Genomic DNA, 17,250 nt, shown 5'->3' with positions numbered 1-17,250 from the left:
TATAATCAAGGTAGGAGCATGGCAGCATCCAGGCAGGCATGGTGCAGGAGGAGCTGAGAGTTCTATGAGCTGATCCAAAGGCAGCCTGAAGAAGACTGTCCTTCCTGTACTTAGGAGCCTCGAATCCACCCCCACAGCGACACACTTCCTCTAACAAGGCTACACTTCCTAATGGTGCCACTTCCCACGGGCCAAACATCTTCACACCACCACAATAATACAGTATGGGCTTAGCATGTACCAGGGGCCAGGCTCGATCTGTTGCACCAACATTATTAAACAACTCCATACAAGTATAAAAAGCAAAGCTATAAAAACGATTTCAGCTCTTAGATTGTCTTCATCTGAGAACTGTTTAAGTCAATAGCATTAGGTGAGATGCAGAAAATATAAAATGTTTGTGATTATCAAAGTTCTAGAAGTGATGGTTTCAGAATCTAGAGATTATTTCAACTCTTTAAGCTCACTTTTCATCTTAAAGAAATGATAGCATTTGCTTTGTTTTTTTCCTCTGTGACAGCTGTTGTATGGTATGCATGAGTTTTTTTTTCCCCATGACACAGCAGTTAGCAGTAACTCTAAATTCAAGTGATTTCTTGCTTAATAAATATGATATCTATAAGTCAGAGTTAGTAAGTAGTCTACTATAGGTTTTTTAAAAAATGGTTTTATTGTTTTAGCAGTGTTTTGGGGGGGGCATTTATTAGTCTGGGATTCTACAGATACTCTGGGTTTTACTTTCCTGTGTATGCACACTTATGATACAGTTTAATTCATAAATATGATAAAGGGAACCATTGTGTCAGCTTTCTGCTGCTGTGATCCGATACCAGAGAATAACAACGTCAAGGAGCAAACGTTTATTTTGGTTCATGGTCTCAGAGCTTCAGTCCTAATGACTTGCAGAGACTAAAAGAAAGTGAGGCACAGCTAGGGCTAAGTTATACCCTCTGAGTCCTCCCGTCTGTGACCTACCACCTCTAGATAGGCTAGATCGCCTTCAGCTTCTGCTGCCTCCTACTGGTCCATTCAGTGATGACCCCATCAGTGCATTAGATCCATTGATGAGGTCAGAGCCTTAGGATCCACTCGCTTCCTAGAAAGCTCACCTCTGAATATCCCAGCATTTGGGACTGAACCTTCAGCACATGAACCTATGAAGACATTTCAGATCCAAACCACAGCAGCAATGAACAGTGATGACTAATTATACATCAGAACAAGTATAACGGTGGCATCCTGCTGTAGCTGTGATCTGAAACTGTGACTTCTGGAACTTTCCACTCCTTTCCTGCCGCAGTTGCAGGAAACTGAGTAAAGCTGCAGCTGGGCAGAGGAACGGCTTTCCTTTTGCTTTCACCACAAGTTGACTAAGCGAGGGGGTACTGGGGGGCATGCCTGTGATTCCCAGCACTTGCAAGGCAAAAAGCAGAGGTGCTGGCAGGGGGCAGGAGGATCAGGAACTGGAAGCAGCCTAGGCTACATCAAGACCCTCTCCCATGAACAACAAAAATAAAGCAAAGTCTGTGTTTTAATTCCAATGTGAAGGAGATGTACTTAAGCCGAGTAAATTACACTGGGTGAACAAGTAAGCAAGGACCACCAAAAGGATCATGTGCAGGAATTACTACAGAAGGAGCTCAGGGTAACAGCGTCCTTACCAGCCCCACACATGCTCGCTGGTCTCTGAAGTTACATTGTTGCGTATAAGTGGCTATGTGACTAGAATTCAGGAAGCCTTTCAAATTCTTCCTCTTTTTCCTTCCCCTTCTCTCTCCCTCATTCCTTCCCCTCTCTTCCCTTTTCCTTTCCCTTCCCTCTTTTTTCTTATTGCTGACGATGAAACTCAAGGTTTCATACAGGCTAGGCAAAGTGTGCCCGCTGCCTTCCCAGCCTGCATCAAGGCATTCATAACCTAATGTATTAGTGAGAACTGCCTGTGCTTCTTTCTAAGGTGCCAGAAAGGACTCAAAGGACCTGAGGCCATCCTCAAATCAGATCGGTGCTCAAAGCTGTGACCTCTCTGAGGTCCACACATGAGCAACCTTTACTCTAAAGGCTGCCCTGACTGCAACACTTCTTGATTTGTTAGTTAGTACTTCCATACATTTAAGCAGCGTCATAATGGATATGTAAAATAACATCCCAAGAACATTTCAGAGCTATTAAGTATCATCTGAAGCATCAAGATACAATTGTTCCCTATAGCCTCATTAGATACATTGAATGAATTTAACATTGTCATTAAAATTTTCATTCCAAAACCTGTAACCTATATTTGTATCGTGTATCACAATTATACAAATATTTAGTAAACCACAGTAACTGATCGATCAGTCATGCCAGGCATGAGAGACCATCTCCTTAAGAGCTCTGTTCATCCCTCACTTGGAACAGCCTCAGTTGGTTCTAGTAGTGAAAGCCTTTGGGGTTATAAACTCACTATTTAGCTATAGCACCCTCTGAGGGAAATAAAACAGCCCCTGCTATTCTTCACCCATGAACATGGTTTGTTCACGCCCTTGTTGACACACATAATGCCTATAATCCTAAGTATGAGTCTTCTTGTTCTTGTTATGTTGATATAGTAAAAATGGTAATAAACCCTGAATATTTGGTCTAACAAAAACCTAATCCAAACTGAATGACAACCCATCTGCTAGAGACATAGTGCCCATTTTTGAATTTTTATTTATTTAGTAAATAAAGCTACTTATTTGAAGATAATATTTAGTGTTTTAAAATAAATAGTTTAAGTTTTATTCAGAATATCTTATAGCATATTGTATTTTGTAATTTATAAAAAAAAAACCCCAAGTATGTAGTAACCAGTTGTAAATGGCAGAAAAAGAAGAGTAATTTAATAAATAATAAATGAGATTGCATAGGCTTTGGGAACCACAAGCTACAGGAGGCTAGTATATAGACGACTTTCCTCAGTCTTTTCTCAAGTCACAGGTCTCATTATAAATAACTTGCTTTGACAGCTATTTAAGAAAAAAGCAATGTAGCTGGGTCAGCTATTTTTAAATAAAAGTTTTTCAATATTTCATACAGGTATTTAATCAGGAAGGAGAATTCATGTTGAAGTTTGGCTCCAATGGAGAAGGAAATGGGCAGTTTAATGCACCAACAGGTGTGGCCGTGGACTCAAATGGGAACATCATTGTGGCTGACTGGGGGAACAGCAGGATCCAGGTACACCAGCTCTTCTCAGGAGCGTGTCAGCAGGGGGGATTGAAGGTGCCCATCCTAGAACCCAGGATGCTTCTCCTTCTGGTTAAGTCATTAAACCGTAGATAACCTCACATGAAGGACCAAACACCCAAACAGGAAAGGTACCTTTTTTGGTTTGAATATTGTTCTCTTCAGACCCCTAAAGGGCCCATGGCTGGGATTCAACGTAGCCGTTGAACAAAAAGGTACTACGTGGGTGTTTTACTCATCTCAAAGTGAAGAATCAAGTTTTCTTAATTGTGAGTACGGGCAAATTATGATTGTCACTAAGAAAAACCACACACACACACACACACACACACACACACACACACACACAGAGAGAGAGAGACACGCACACTCGTGTCTCATTACAGTTGTCCCAGACACTCCACACTGTTGTTTATGTTCATTGTGACCATGACATCTTTTCATTTCATGTGCCAGTTAGCAAACATCCAAAACCTGATATGGTGACACTTGCCCATACCCCCAGTACATGGGGAAGTAGAAAAAGAAAGATAAGTAATTCAGGTTGTCTTCATCTATGTAGAAAGTTCAAGTCCAGCTTGACTGACTTCAAGCCTTATAGATGGTTATACTACACATATTTAATTTTGTGTATTTTTTCATTTCTTTAAGACATAGTCTATATAGCCCAAGTTGACTATGAACTCCCTGTATAATCAAGAAAATAATTGAGACTATCAGTGTAATGATTTTACTTTCCACATATATATTTCTCTTATGTATATATTTCCCATGTATATAAGATCTATCATCTATATTATATGCTATACAATTATATATAATATAAGTATATACTATATATCTTAATTACTCTGACTTCTGTATTCATAGAGACGTTCTGGGATGAAGATACGTGTAGTAGCTCAGTTGGTATACTGCTCCTCTAGTATGTATAAGGTTCTGAGTTCAATCCCCAGTACCGTGTAAGCTGGGCATGGTTGCACAGACATGTGATCCCAGCACTTGGGAAGTAGAGACAGAAAGATCAACAGCCATTTAGGGTTGACTACATAACAAGTTTGGGGCTAGCCTGACTATGTGAGACCCTGTCTCAAAAGATCTCTACCCATAGTCTCACTGTAGTCGGTAGGAGGGTACTTTAGAAGGCAGGAGGCAGGCGAGCTCCAAAGGCCCGTGGATGCTGTTTATATTGTGTGGCCTCATGGCATCCACCTACTTACATTATTTCTCAAACCCCACGTGGGCTAAACAAAATGGTTAGAAGGAACCCAGCCTGGGAACTTGTAAAGGAGAAAGTGTTATGAGTCAGGGTTTGTGTCTCTGAATTTCATCACAGCAGAATCACATGGACCATAAAAGAAGCAGTTGCCTATCCAGATGGGCACATTGAACTATAGACTTCGACAAGGAAAAATGAAATCTGTTTTGTCTTGGCACAGCCATAGTAAGATAAGACACGGCAGCCAACAAGTTCTACGTCAGTGATCTAGTCATGGAGAGAGCAGGAGAGGAAACAAAACAGGTGGAAATGGAGACAAGGGTGCTGTGCTAGGGTCCTCACTGGGACAGAACAGACTGAATGCATGTCACAAAACAGCTATTAGATTGGCTTCCATGACTCAGGCTGGTGAGTCCAACCATCGTCCTCTGTATGCTGAAAAGGCCGAGACACTGGGAGCTTCTCAGCCCACCATGCCTCTGCCTCAGCAGTCCCCACATGGCAGTTTAAGGGCTAGACTCTAGGCCCTGAGCAGTAGTTCTCAACCTTCCTAATGCTGGGACCCTTTAAGACGGTTCCTCATGTTGCAGTGACCCCAGCTATAAAATTATTATTGTTGCCATTTCACAACTGTAGCTTTGCTATTGTAACTGCTTGTAATATACTTTTGAAGATAGGGGTTTGCCAAAGGGGTTGAGAATCACTGCCCTAGAGGATTTCGAGAGAACCTCAGGTCTTCAGCCTGTCCTGGAAGGTTACAGAAGCTGGGTTCCAGTGTCAGCAAATGAGGATAGCAGTGGTGGCAGATGCACCAACAAGGCAGATGCACCCACCAGCCGGGACAGAAAGCAGTAGGCCAAAAGCAGCAACTTCTCTCCCAGATCTCCTTAGGCCTGGGCCACAACAAGGAGGTTCTGCCCACACCGAGGGAGAGTCACCTCTTTCCCCTCCAGGTCATGTTTTTAGGAGACATACTTATGGATGTTTCTAGAACCCATCTCATCATTGTTTCTAGAACCAACTAGATCAACAACCAAGGTTAACCATCAATACTCTGTGTGCACAGCAGCAGCCTGAGCAAGCTCAGAAGGATCCTGACATGCGTTCCTTATTTTAAATGCATGTCCTTCTGCATATGTAACTTCCCTGATGCTCTGGTCTTATGTCTATGCAGGTTTTTGATGGGAGTGGATCATTTTTGTCCTATATCAACACATCTGCTGACCCGCTCTATGGCCCCCAGGGCCTGGCTCTCACTTCAGATGGCCATGTTGTGGTTGCAGACTCCGGAAACCACTGTTTCAAGGTCTACCGGTACTTACAGTAACAGTGGACAGCTCTGTACTGAGGTCTTGCACTAGAAACTGGAATGGAGTTCTCAAGGTGGGACCAGACTACGATAGGACTTTTCATACTAGGAAGAATCTTCGGTGAACTTCCCAAGGTTATTTCTGAATGTAACCATTTCTTTAAAAACTGTCTATCCAATTTCCGTAATTCACTTTTAGGATTTAAAAAGAATCTTCTTCTACTGAATCTATACAAACTGCGAAGTTTTACACCCATGAACTATGGCTCATAGGACAGGGATTTCTGTAGTTAAACTAATTTTGCAAATCAGACGTTAAAAAGAATTAGCGTATCTGTTGACTGGTGAATGAATGATAGCCTTTGCATAGAGCTTCCAAGAACAAAACTTGTAGTTGCCTATTTTATTTAACTTCGATCACAAGACCCAAGGGACCTTCTAACCTCACTTTTACAGTAGGTGTTATTATTCTGGTGACATGTTTTTGCTTATCAACAACCACATATAAATTACCTTAGAAAAATCCAAGGCTGTCTTGCAAGATCCTTTCAGTTCAACTCAGGCCCTGAGTTGAGCCCATCAGAATCAATGCAAATTCCCCAAATTTCCTGGGTTTGATCAAAGATCGTTTCCATGTGTTCTCTTCACCTTCTCATTTCTGCTCACCTTGCATCAGAAAATGAAATATATTTTCAGGAAAACCTGAAATTCCCGATGCTTTGGAAGGCACGTAGCAAAAGCAAGGGGACTCTTTGGTTACTAGCTTCAGATCAACACACTGGAATGGAATCAAGAGAAGTCACATTCATGTGCCATGCGTTCATGTGTCTTTCCTCTTCCACATCACGAAAGCGAAAGCTTTACCTCCTGCAAAACGTCAGCACATGTAGTCAGACGCCAGTGTCCTAGGACAGAGAGCCATAAGCAGCCCTTTGGAGGATGGATGGTGTCAACCAAAGGCATGTGATTGATTCATGATTTCCCCTTAGAGAGCAAGTGTTACCAAAGTTCTGTTGAGCATTACAGGTAAGGGCATGTTGTGGTTATTTATCATTGTCTAATGAGTAGTAGAGGCATTAAGGGGGCAAGTATACATGGTTAGGGTAAGATAGAATGTATTATACATATATATATATATATAAATATATAGCTGAGTCCTTGGTGTGCGGGAATAGGCAGCACTCTGAAAGACAGAAGCATTGTCCAGCCATCCTTCAGTACATTCCCTGCCTGTTGCAGTCTGAAGCCGTCCCTGGAGAGTGAGCCCCACAGCAGCTTTCTGTGCTGCCATTTCCTGGCATGATGGTGATGTCTGGCTTCCAGTCAAATTACCTTCTTTGTGTTCAAGAAAAAAAAGAAAGAAAGGAAGAAAAAAAGGAAGAAGGGGAGGAAGAAAGAAAGAAAGAAAGAAAGAAAGAAAGAAAGAAAGAAAGAAAGAAAGAAAGAGAAAGAGAGAAAGAAAGAAAGAAGTCTTTATAACATTGAGTTTGAGTTACCTTTCATTTAGGTATAAATGCATTTGAGAAACATTACCTGTCATGGATACTGTAAACTAAGATGTGTTCTCTTTCCACTGATTTTCTACTCAGTTCTACCAAATAGGAATGTTGTGCTTTGCATGTTTGATGATGACGCTGTGATGTCATTCACCGAAAGCACCTTAGATATCTACTGTAAAAGACATCTTCCCTTAGATACAAATGATGATGTTTATGGCTTATTATCTTAAAATTCAAATGTTCTTGACATAAATTTTTTAAAAAAATTTAGAAGGGAAATCTGGCTACTTCCAGTGGTCTATTTAATTCATTATGCCCAAATCAACATCTGGGTGGAAAAACTTTATTTTCAGAAGATTTACATTGGTATTTAGCTTATTATTATTTTAGTTCTGTGGGGTTTTAAAATACACAAGCCTGTCTTTACTAGACATAAAATTTAATACCAATTTTAGAACGATAAGGTAAGACTGCTTCTGAATATCATGAAATAAGTCTTTGATATTTTGGTTGTAATTTTTTTTTCTTGGTGCTGGGGATGGTACTCACGGCCTCAGAGATATTCAGCAAGAGCCCTACAGTCGGGCAGAGCCTGCAGCCCAACCCTCAGTATGAATGTCAGTGTTTCTCCCTCCAGGCTTCCGACCAGGGGCCAGGAATGCATCTAGGCACTGGGACCAGAGGGATGCTTAGAAGAGAAAGGCATCTCTGCCCTTGTACAGCTTATACTCTGGAAAGGAGACATCGTTGTGCTTTAATAGTCTGCCTGCAGGACTGTTTCTGTTTCTGGGCTACTTAAAAGAAAGCTTTTTTTAAAAAAAAATGAGTAAATTAATTGTAGAAATTAAAAATGTAAAAGTAGAAATTTTGTTTTTGTTTTTTGTTTTCCAAGACGGGGTTTCTCAATGTAGCCCTGGCTGTCTTGGAACTCACTCTGTAGACCAGGTTGGCCTCGAATGCAGAAATCCACCTGCCTCTGACTCCCAAGTGCTGGGATTAATGGCGTGTGCCACCACTGCCCGGCCAGAAAACATTTTTTAAAGAGGCTGCCATGGGCTGTTTTTGGTTGGTTGGTTGGTTCTTTGTTTTGTGGTGCTGGAGATGGAATCAGGGCTCTGCAACTGAGCCACACCTCCACGTTGCAACTCTTATTTTGAAAATGAATTTACCAAATGAGTTCTCATTTTGTACAATGTTGAGATATTTGTGAACTGAGAAATTAATTCGTAAATGAATCAGCTGCACATATAAAATATCATGTCAGGCTTGATAGCTCAATAAGAAATAACACAAATTTTTTTTTCTTAACACACAAATATTGGTATGAACTGGAATGAAAGGGTAATTTAATTTAGACCTGTTCCACCATTGGCTACTAAAGCACCTGCTGTGGGCACTGCAAGAAACACTACATTCTACACCTGGGTACCTGTGTGTGTTCACTGTATTTCTTTGTGGTAAGCGAATTGGGGGTTGGGGGTGGAGTGCTGCTACTAAGATATAAATAGACAAGGTCTAAATGGAATTTTGTCTCATTTGGTCAGAATGGTTTCTGGTAAACTGAGAAGGATTATTACAATAAGTGGCTTTTTTTGTTCTAGGCTACTGTTACTGTCCAATTGATCTTCGTTGAGTGTATAGAACCCGTCACACATTCATGATACGTAGCACTGAGAAAGTAAGCGTTCAGCTTTCCCTTGGGCACTAAGGACAAGCAGTTAGGTTTTATAGGTTAACGATAGTGTGTCTTCTCCCGCCATAAACCTCCCTTGCTGGACACAGGGTGGTAGGGAGTCACTTTGACTATCCAGAAACACACAATTAGAAAGTTGTTATGACTGTTTGCTGGTGTTTAAATGATGTGTAAGATTTTGATGAAACTTTAGTCTCTGTAACCAAATAAGCCCCCGAGTTTCCTAAACTTGACAAAATTTGAGGCAATAAGCACCCCTGGTCCATGCAGCTGTTGCACATCTGCTCCCACTACATGTACAGGGTATGTATGTCCTCACGGGGAATGAACTGGAATAGCGGGACGTAACCAGGTATATGGAGCCTCGCTCTAAAGGGTTAGCATAAATGCTTTGGTAATACCTACGGAGGAAATTGGAGAGATCAGATCAACATCAGGCCATCTGTAGGTCACATCAAATGGGAAAAGTCTCTCTATGCATTTGAACTGTAGATCACCCTCTCTGTTCACCAGCTTCTGAACAGGGAAGAGGAATTTCTGTTTTTGGTGAATGCTTTTAAAACAAGACCTTTTTCCAAGTAGGATAGCATTGAAGCTGCCTGATGCAAACCTTTCTAATTTCCCTTAAAATCAAAAGTCCTAATACTGTTACTTTATGTAAATGTTGCAGGGTGTTTAAAATTTTACAATTATTTTAATATTTTTGATAACTAGGAATCTAGTATTGCCATAAAGGAAACTAAGTGCCCATTAAATATTTGTTTGGTATAAATAAATACTTTTTTTTTTGGTTTTGTTTCAAATGACAGTAAGCTACAAATCATGACGCTAATCTTCAAAAACACTTTCTAATGAACTGTGTGGTAGTTGATTGTGTGGTCTGTTTGTGGAGAATGTATGGATGCGATTCATTAGTATTCTAGAAGAGATTAATAATCAGCTATGTTGTTCCAATGAATGTACAGCACTTCCATTAACTTTTGAAAGCAACACAGCCTTAACCTCATGCTTTTGCTTTATAACGTGGGACGTTGTGCTATCAACACAGTACCCTCTGCTAACGTTCTTTCTCACCATTCCTGACTGCAGCCATCGGAGGCTGCCTACGAGAATGGGGGTTGTTTGTTCCCTTTTCGTTTCTTTGAAGATTTTGTACATTCCACCTTGACACATCTGTCTCATACATTTTGTGTACAGACCACTGGTCTTGTGTTTTCTGCCATTGATAATGATATAGCCTCCTCATATGTTCTTTTATGAATTGAAATGCTGACTGCCTGTTTAAATAGAAGAACGGACGCCGTGCATCAGTGTGTTTGTATGTTCGTAGCTACATCCGTACCACAGTATTTTGGATGCTTTAGTCTATAAAACTTTAAATTAATTCTGTCTTGAAACACAGGAGAAACAAGACTCGAGTGTATATCGTTACCATGCACAAAAGTCTCAGATCATTATAATAAAGCTTGTTCTCTCCACCTGCAGACTGAGTGTTTATTCAACAGATTGCCCCCTGTGTGAAGGGGAGTGGGAACTATCGCGCTAGAACATATGGAAGATTGCAATGCCTTGACGCAACTGTTTGGAGTGGAGAAGAGAACCTGAGTGCCATTTCTGTGGGTTGTGCTGCTCACCACTTGCTAGTTGTTAGATGTGTCTGAAACAGGAGTTGGGGAAACCTTGACACAATGGGCAGTGTGCTTACTTGTAATCCTCAATGGATTTCAAGATCAGATGGCCTTCTGCTGGCCATGGCAGACACTACTAGGGGCAGGGACCCAAGAGGGACCTCACTACAACTAGTACTTCTTGGATCAAGAATATAGTGACACAGAGTTCATCATGGTAAAGAATTCTGTATTATTCTGTATTATATCAAATGGCCAGATATGTACTTCAAGCCACAGAACCATCTAGAGAATAGGTCAAACGGTCCTCTGGGAGTTCAGTGTCTGGTAGCTTGATGGTAAGTGTGTGTGTCTATTCTTCTTAAAGAAACTTGTTACCACAGTCCTCAAATTCAAGAAAACACCTCTCAAACAGTGTCTCCCTGTGCCATATCTGAGCTGTCATGCTCATGTCATGTTTTCTACTTCAGAACAGACTGGAACTCTGAAAGAGAGGGTTAGAGTTAGCCTTACACAGAGAGATAAAACAACAGAAATGAGAATAAAGACCCAAATTGACATTTCTGGCTACTGACTGTAATAATATTTATTTTTATCAATTCCCATCTTTGTTTTTCACTTTTTTAAAATTATTGTTGTTTCTTATGTAGCTCAGGCTGGCCCCGAGCTTGCACTGGGCCTCCTGCTTCCCACCTTTCACTTTTCCTCTTCTCCAGGTATGAACCATTGCCATCATGGGCTCTCTAGAGTCTATAAGATTTAGAGAGGAGCGGCTCCCATCATCTGATACCTCAGATGTTCACTCGGATTACATCTCTCGTGAAGCCAGCGGCATCTCTATCCAGAGGAGCAGGATTCAGTTTGTCCTTGCAGAAGTGAGGAGACAGGCAGGGCAGGCAGAGAGACATTGAGTTTTGGACCACTCTACCACACACGCATCCTGTAGTGTAAGCATGCACAGCAGGCTAGAATTTCTGCTAAGTGGAAGGGCTTCGATGATGAACAATGAAACCTGTATCACCCAGGAGCTTACGGTCCAATGGATGAAATAAACTTGTACTAAGCAGTGTTATGAGTGCTGTTACACTTAAACACTTGCAAGTATACTGCTTGGTTGAACCCCTGCTCATCCCCTGGACAAGCTGAGAAACCTCATTTGCTCTTCTTTCCCCAATCCTTCCCACAAAGAGAAAATTCCCGGCAACATGTCATCTCTCCATCTCTGAAGGTCTGGCTACTTCTTTACCTTATCTGGCCACAATCCCAGCCCCTAGCTCATATGTCATCACCCCACACTCAAAAATCCATAAAAATCCCCTGGCTTTAGGCTGGGCTCATGACTTCCCTGATCTCCACCTGTGAGATCAGTGAACTTACCCAAGAGCTGCCTCTCAATAAACCTACCTGCCTTTATACTTCTGATTCAGCTTTAATTGGTTATTTTTGTTGTTGGAGAAATCAATTATGTACCATGACCAGAAGAATGCCCAGATATTATTCTACTTGCTAGAGGATAGCAAAAGCCCTAAGTTCATTCCAGCACTTAAACCAACAACAATAACATCGACTCCCTATTCTATGGGCTTGAGATAAATGAATACAACGTCAGCTACGTGATCTATGGGGTCTGGTGTGAATTGAAAACACTGGGCCCCTTTTTCGTAGAAAGGGGCCTGGAGAAACAGTGTCTTAAATAGGGTTGCTATTGTAACAACACCACCACAGCAATTCTTGTATTGTTTTTAGTTTTTGGGTTTTTTTTCAAGACAGGGTTTCTCTGTGTAGCTCTGGCTGTCCTGGAACTCACTCTATAGACCAGGCTGGCCTCGAACTCAGAAATCCACCTGCCTCTACCTCCCAAGTACTGGGATTAAAGTCATGTACCACCACTGCTCAGTGGCAATTCTTGTGAAGGAAAATATTTAACTGGGTCTGGCTTACAGTTTCAGAGGTTTATAGTACACTCTCATCATGGCAGACATAGTGCTGGAGAAGAAGCTGAGAGTTCTACATCTTGAGCTGGAGGCAGCAGGAAAAGACTATGTGTCACACTAGATGTAGCTTGAACATGTATGAGACTTCAAAGCCCACCTCCATAGTGACACACTTCCTCCAACAAGACCACATCCACAAAATAGTGCAACTCCCTATGGGCCAAGCATTCAGTCACAGGGTTGATGGGAGCCATACCTATTCACTCCACCACTTACAGCTCAGTAAAGGGCTTGCTTTGTTGGTGTGAAGACCTGAATTCCATCCCGAAAATGTATATGAAGTGTTGGACATGGTGGTGTGTTTGTGACCGCAGCCCTGGGGAAGTAGAGTCAAAGAGACCCTGGATCTTGCTTCCAGGAGATTCTAGACTACTAGGGGTGCTAGAAGCTAGAGTGGGAGAAGCCTAGTAGACTCTGGAGTCACTGGGGTCCCAGTCCCCCCAGCCACTGTTCCACTAGCATGGCAACATTCTTCCAGCACCACCAGCTGCTGAGTGGTTGGAAGCCATCATTGACAGGTGACATCCTGGGGATTGGGGACACCAGGTAAACAAGAGTAAGTGTGTGGGCATGCTAGCTGTCAGAATGATCGGGAACAAAATCAGACCCACCCACATAGGGGACAAGAACACCACTGAGAAGAGAAAGGAAACATCACTCCGTCTGAGAACTGGCTGGGGCCTGTTTGGCTGAAATATGACAGACTGCCAGATTGTAGCCTGCTAGTTAGCTCTGAAGGTTCCCCATCTTTGACAAGATGATACCTCTCATCTTCTGCAGATGAAACTCTTGCTTTTAAAGTAGTTAACTGTTCAGCTATTCCCTCCCACGGCATACAAGACTCAGAGCTCACAGTCTGAAAGGTTGGGGAAAGATGTTTGTGGCTCATTCATAAGAGTTTGTATTTTAAGTAGCTAGGAATGATTCCAGTTCCTTTAAAGCATGGATTTAAAAGGTATTTGCGAGATGATTATAAAGCAAACTGCTTGCCTTCTAGAGACAAGGTTCCCCGGCTAACCCACCCTGCTGAGCACACAGCACTCAGATTGTTTCTTTCCATAAGCCCACACGCCTCTAGGGACTGACACAGCTCATTTTACTTCTCAGCTGGTCTGTTCACCGTACAACAGAAGCTCTAATTGGTTGACTTTTTGCTCAAGTATTTGACTGACTCTGTGCTTTGACCTCAGTCTTTAAAACACATAAATTATGTGCATAGATGAGCAACCAACCACACTTCACCATCACCTGGGAACTTTCAGTAAAGATTTCAGGTCTAATATAGGTTGACCAAAAAGAAAATGACTAAAATTGCTTGCATTTGTATAGTTGTTACTTGATTGGATAAACTTATTTTTATTGTAATAATAATAATAACATAGGAAGAGGAGGAGGGGGAAGGGAGAGAGAGAGAGAGAGAGAGAGAGAGAGAGAGAGAGAGAGAGAGAGAGAGAGAGAGACTTGCTGTCAGGAAGCCCTGTCCTGAAAACCTAGGATTGAAAAAAAAACTTAAAAAAGTAACTGTGATAAAGAGCAAATTAAGAACTCTAGAAAAGCGTTAATAAAGTGGATGTGATGAAAACTCTGTGTCACATAATTGACAGGAACATCTCTGCTATATGCCTGTTGTCAGGGTATGAGCATGGCAAGCAGGTTTGGATACATACTCACCCCCATCCCCGACTATTGCTCTCCTTTGTAAATGCTTTGGATGATTTTTGCTAATCACGTTTATCCTATCTTATAAAATAAAGGTTTTAGTGAAACTTTGAGAGACAGATTCACTAGTAGTTGCAAGAAATAATTTAGAAAGCTCCCACATACTCTTTATTAAGGTCTGACAGTCAGCAGCACTAGAATATTTACGTTTCATTTGTAATGCAGAACACCTGCACTACTCTGTACACTCTCACCGCTCTGTATCAGAGGACTTTTTAAGGCTAGAGGTTGGTGCTCGCCTTTAATCCCAGCATTTAGGGAGCAGCAGCAAGCAAATCACTGAGTTCGAGGCCAGCTTGGTTTACAGAGAGAGCTCCAGGGCAGCCAAGGCTACACGGAGAAACCTTGTCCCAAAAAAGCCAAATAATAAAATTAAATAAGACAAAAATAAAATAAAATAGAAAAAGAATTTCTTTTCTAAATGTACTCGTTTCTTGCAGCCAAAGCCCCATATTTTTTTTTTTAAGCTAAAAGAACACACTTAAAAGCGAAGACTCAAAAGTTGCCTTTTAAAAAGAAAACTAAAAGCTACATTGAACACTTAAGTAGTAAGCAACTCTGCAACCCCAGAGGCACGGGAAGGGAACAGAAGCCTTCCCTGCTCCAGCTCCCACGCCAGGCCCCAACTTTTCCTTTCTGCCTACAGGCTGCCCAACCCAGACTGGTCCATCTGGTCTCAGTCCGGCCCTGCCCATCTCAGGCTCCTCCCCTACTGGACCTGCCCATTATTTCAGGCCGCGCCCCTCACCGCCCTGCCCATCTTCTCAAGCCCCGCCCAGGCTCGGCTCCTCCCTCGGGTCCCGCAGTCCTACCAGGGCCGCCAGGGGTCGTTGCATCTCCCCTGCACTTCCTCCGGTCCTTCCCACCCCACGCGGTTGTTGGCGCCAGACTCAAACAGGGAGGCCGCCTCGCGCAGCATGGTAAGAGCGAGGCTCCGACGCGCGCACCTCTGGGCTTCGGGGCCGCGGCAGCAGGGGTTGTGCCTGGCCAGGCCTTGTGAGGTTGGCCCCGCGCCCACTGCTGCGCCCGAGCCCTGATGGCGGCCTGCGCCGCCCTGGTTCCGAACCGGAGCGTTCTAGAACCGAATCCAGAAGCCCCGCAAGTTGGACCGATCCGCGGCTCCCGACCGAGAACCCCAGGGCGCACGCGCTGCGGAGTTGGCCACTGAAGTGTTCAGTGCCCTTCGGTTCTCCTGGAATTAGAACCCGGGGCCTTTTACTTGCTTGGCACGGCGCTCCCCTTTTTCAGCTGCACCCCACCACTGTACTTAGTATGCTAACAGGAGCCGCCCAGATCACTCCGCCTTTAGATCATGGCAGTGACACCCCCACCCCACCCCGCACCCCCGCCTTTAAGGGCAGGGTAGGACGCCCCACCCCCCACCCCAGCCTCCCCCACCCCCCACCCCACCCTGCTCTCTGCGGGCCAATCCTGGTTTACTACCAATCGCCGTTGTCTATTCGGACTTAATGACTCTCTGCCCTTTGGATCGTTTTTTTTTTTCAACTACCTTCAAAGTTTTGTGTCATTCTTTCCACTTTTGGCGACAGAGTATCAACGAGTCGCTAGAGTGACCCCAGATTTTAATATCTTAATTTAGTTAATTTTGGTCGTCACACAGGGTGGACAAGGATCAGGTCGTTGGGCATTTATTTGAAAAAAAAAAAATTGCCCAGCTGTAATTATAACTGATAACGGCTTCTTTGTGGTTAAACTAACAGACGGGCCACCTGGGCATGCAATGGCCCAAGGAGCCCAGGACCAGATTCAAAACAACAGTGTTACCAGTGTTTGGTGTTATCATGTTTCTCTTTGTAGAATTTAAGTACCCGACTAAAAGGAACTAGGAATTATTGATGTGCCGGCCTCACCCTCTTATTTAACCCTCTTTATAGGGCAGTTGCCTACTGCCAAAGGGATTTAATGGCTCTTAACTCTTCACGCAGGTATTGCTATTAGTTTTATATATGAGCAGGAAAAAGTTCACTGTTAGTCTGGTCAAAGTTAAACTTTTGACCTCTTTCCGAATGTGAATTACTATTTCGATTTGGCTTGCTTTGGCAGGTAAACAATTACAAACGTAGGCCTGTAATCCCCAGATGGCTTTGCGTCTCCTTCATAATCTGAAGGCATCTGTGTTTTACCACAAGGAAATACCCCTCCCCAGTTTTGAGGACTTTCTTTTCTTTTTCTTTTCTTTTTCTTTTCTTTTTTTTTTTTTTTTTTTTTTTTTGGTTTTTTCGAGACAGGGTTTCTCTGTATAGCTCTGGCTGTCCTGGAACTCACTCTGTAGACCAGGCTGGCTTTGAACTCAGATCCGCCTGCCTCTGCCTCCCTAGTGCTGGGATTAAAGGCGTGTGCCACCACCGCCTGGCGTTCTTTTTCTTTCTTGCTGAAGTCTCTAATGTCAGTATGATGTCCATTTTACATTAGTTGTTTTAAATCTGACCTTGGATGTTTCCAACTGTGATTAGTAAGAACTCCTAAAAGGCACAGGGATAAATCATGCTGGAAGTCATGCTCCAATTCAGCTGCGTTTATATGATGTTTATATTGTGGTAGTAAGAGCGTTCCGAAACTGAGCTCCCCGGGACATTAGAGTCTCCTTGTTGCTTGCCTCTGGGGGATTGTAAAGAACTTTCCAGAAACTGTTTATAATACCAAAATATTAGGATTTGTCACCCCAGATGTGGGCTCTGTTTTCTCCTGATTTAGCCACATGATTAAGTCCTAATGTAGGGAGCTGAGCAAGCCTTGAATGAGTGAAGACCCCAGTGAACCTGTGTTGTTGACATGCATGGCCTCATCAGAGACACCCCCCCCCCCCCAGCTCCAGGCTTAGAGAGGTGGCTATGTTTCCCCCAGAAGAGGAGTGCGAGTTTTGACAGTCTGTGTGGAAAATGTTCACTAGCTTTGCTCCCTTGCGCACGTTTATGGCCTGAAGACCACTCACTCCCCTAGAGAGACTGCTCCTTGGTTACC

At 42.9% G+C, this 17,250-nt stretch overlaps 2 protein-coding genes across 22 annotated transcripts in view; both read left to right on the top strand.

Moving 5' to 3' along the window:
* Positions 1 to 10,411, top strand: part of Trim2 (tripartite motif-containing 2) — a 147,914-nt gene extending 137,503 nt beyond the window's left edge. For all 20 annotated transcript variants that reach the window (XM_017319814.2, XM_011240301.3, XM_017319813.2 and 17 more), the window contains 2 exons: positions 3,058 to 3,198; positions 5,601 to 10,411. In XM_017319814.2, coding sequence (XP_017175303.1) covers positions 3,058 to 3,198; positions 5,601 to 5,753 — 294 coding nt within the window. In that variant the 3' untranslated portion in view covers positions 5,754 to 10,411. The remainder of the gene's footprint in view (positions 1 to 3,057; positions 3,199 to 5,600) is intronic.
* Positions 10,412 to 15,051: 4,640 nt separating this feature from the next.
* Positions 15,052 to 17,250, top strand: part of Mnd1 (meiotic nuclear divisions 1) — a 67,866-nt gene continuing 65,667 nt past the window's right edge. Inside the window, exon 1 of one of the 2 annotated variants that reach the window (XM_006502262.4) lies at positions 15,052 to 15,188. In XM_006502262.4, coding sequence (XP_006502325.1) covers positions 15,186 to 15,188 — 3 coding nt within the window. In that variant the 5' untranslated portion in view covers positions 15,052 to 15,185. The remainder of the gene's footprint in view (positions 15,189 to 17,250) is intronic. The other variant, NM_029797.3, reaches the window with a different exon arrangement.

This window comes from Mus musculus, chromosome 3 (assembly GCF_000001635.26).
Source record: "Mus musculus strain C57BL/6J chromosome 3, GRCm38.p6 C57BL/6J".
NCBI classification, from domain to species: domain Eukaryota; kingdom Metazoa; phylum Chordata; class Mammalia; order Rodentia; family Muridae; genus Mus; species Mus musculus.
This window is presented reverse-complemented; position numbering and strand designations above follow the sequence as displayed.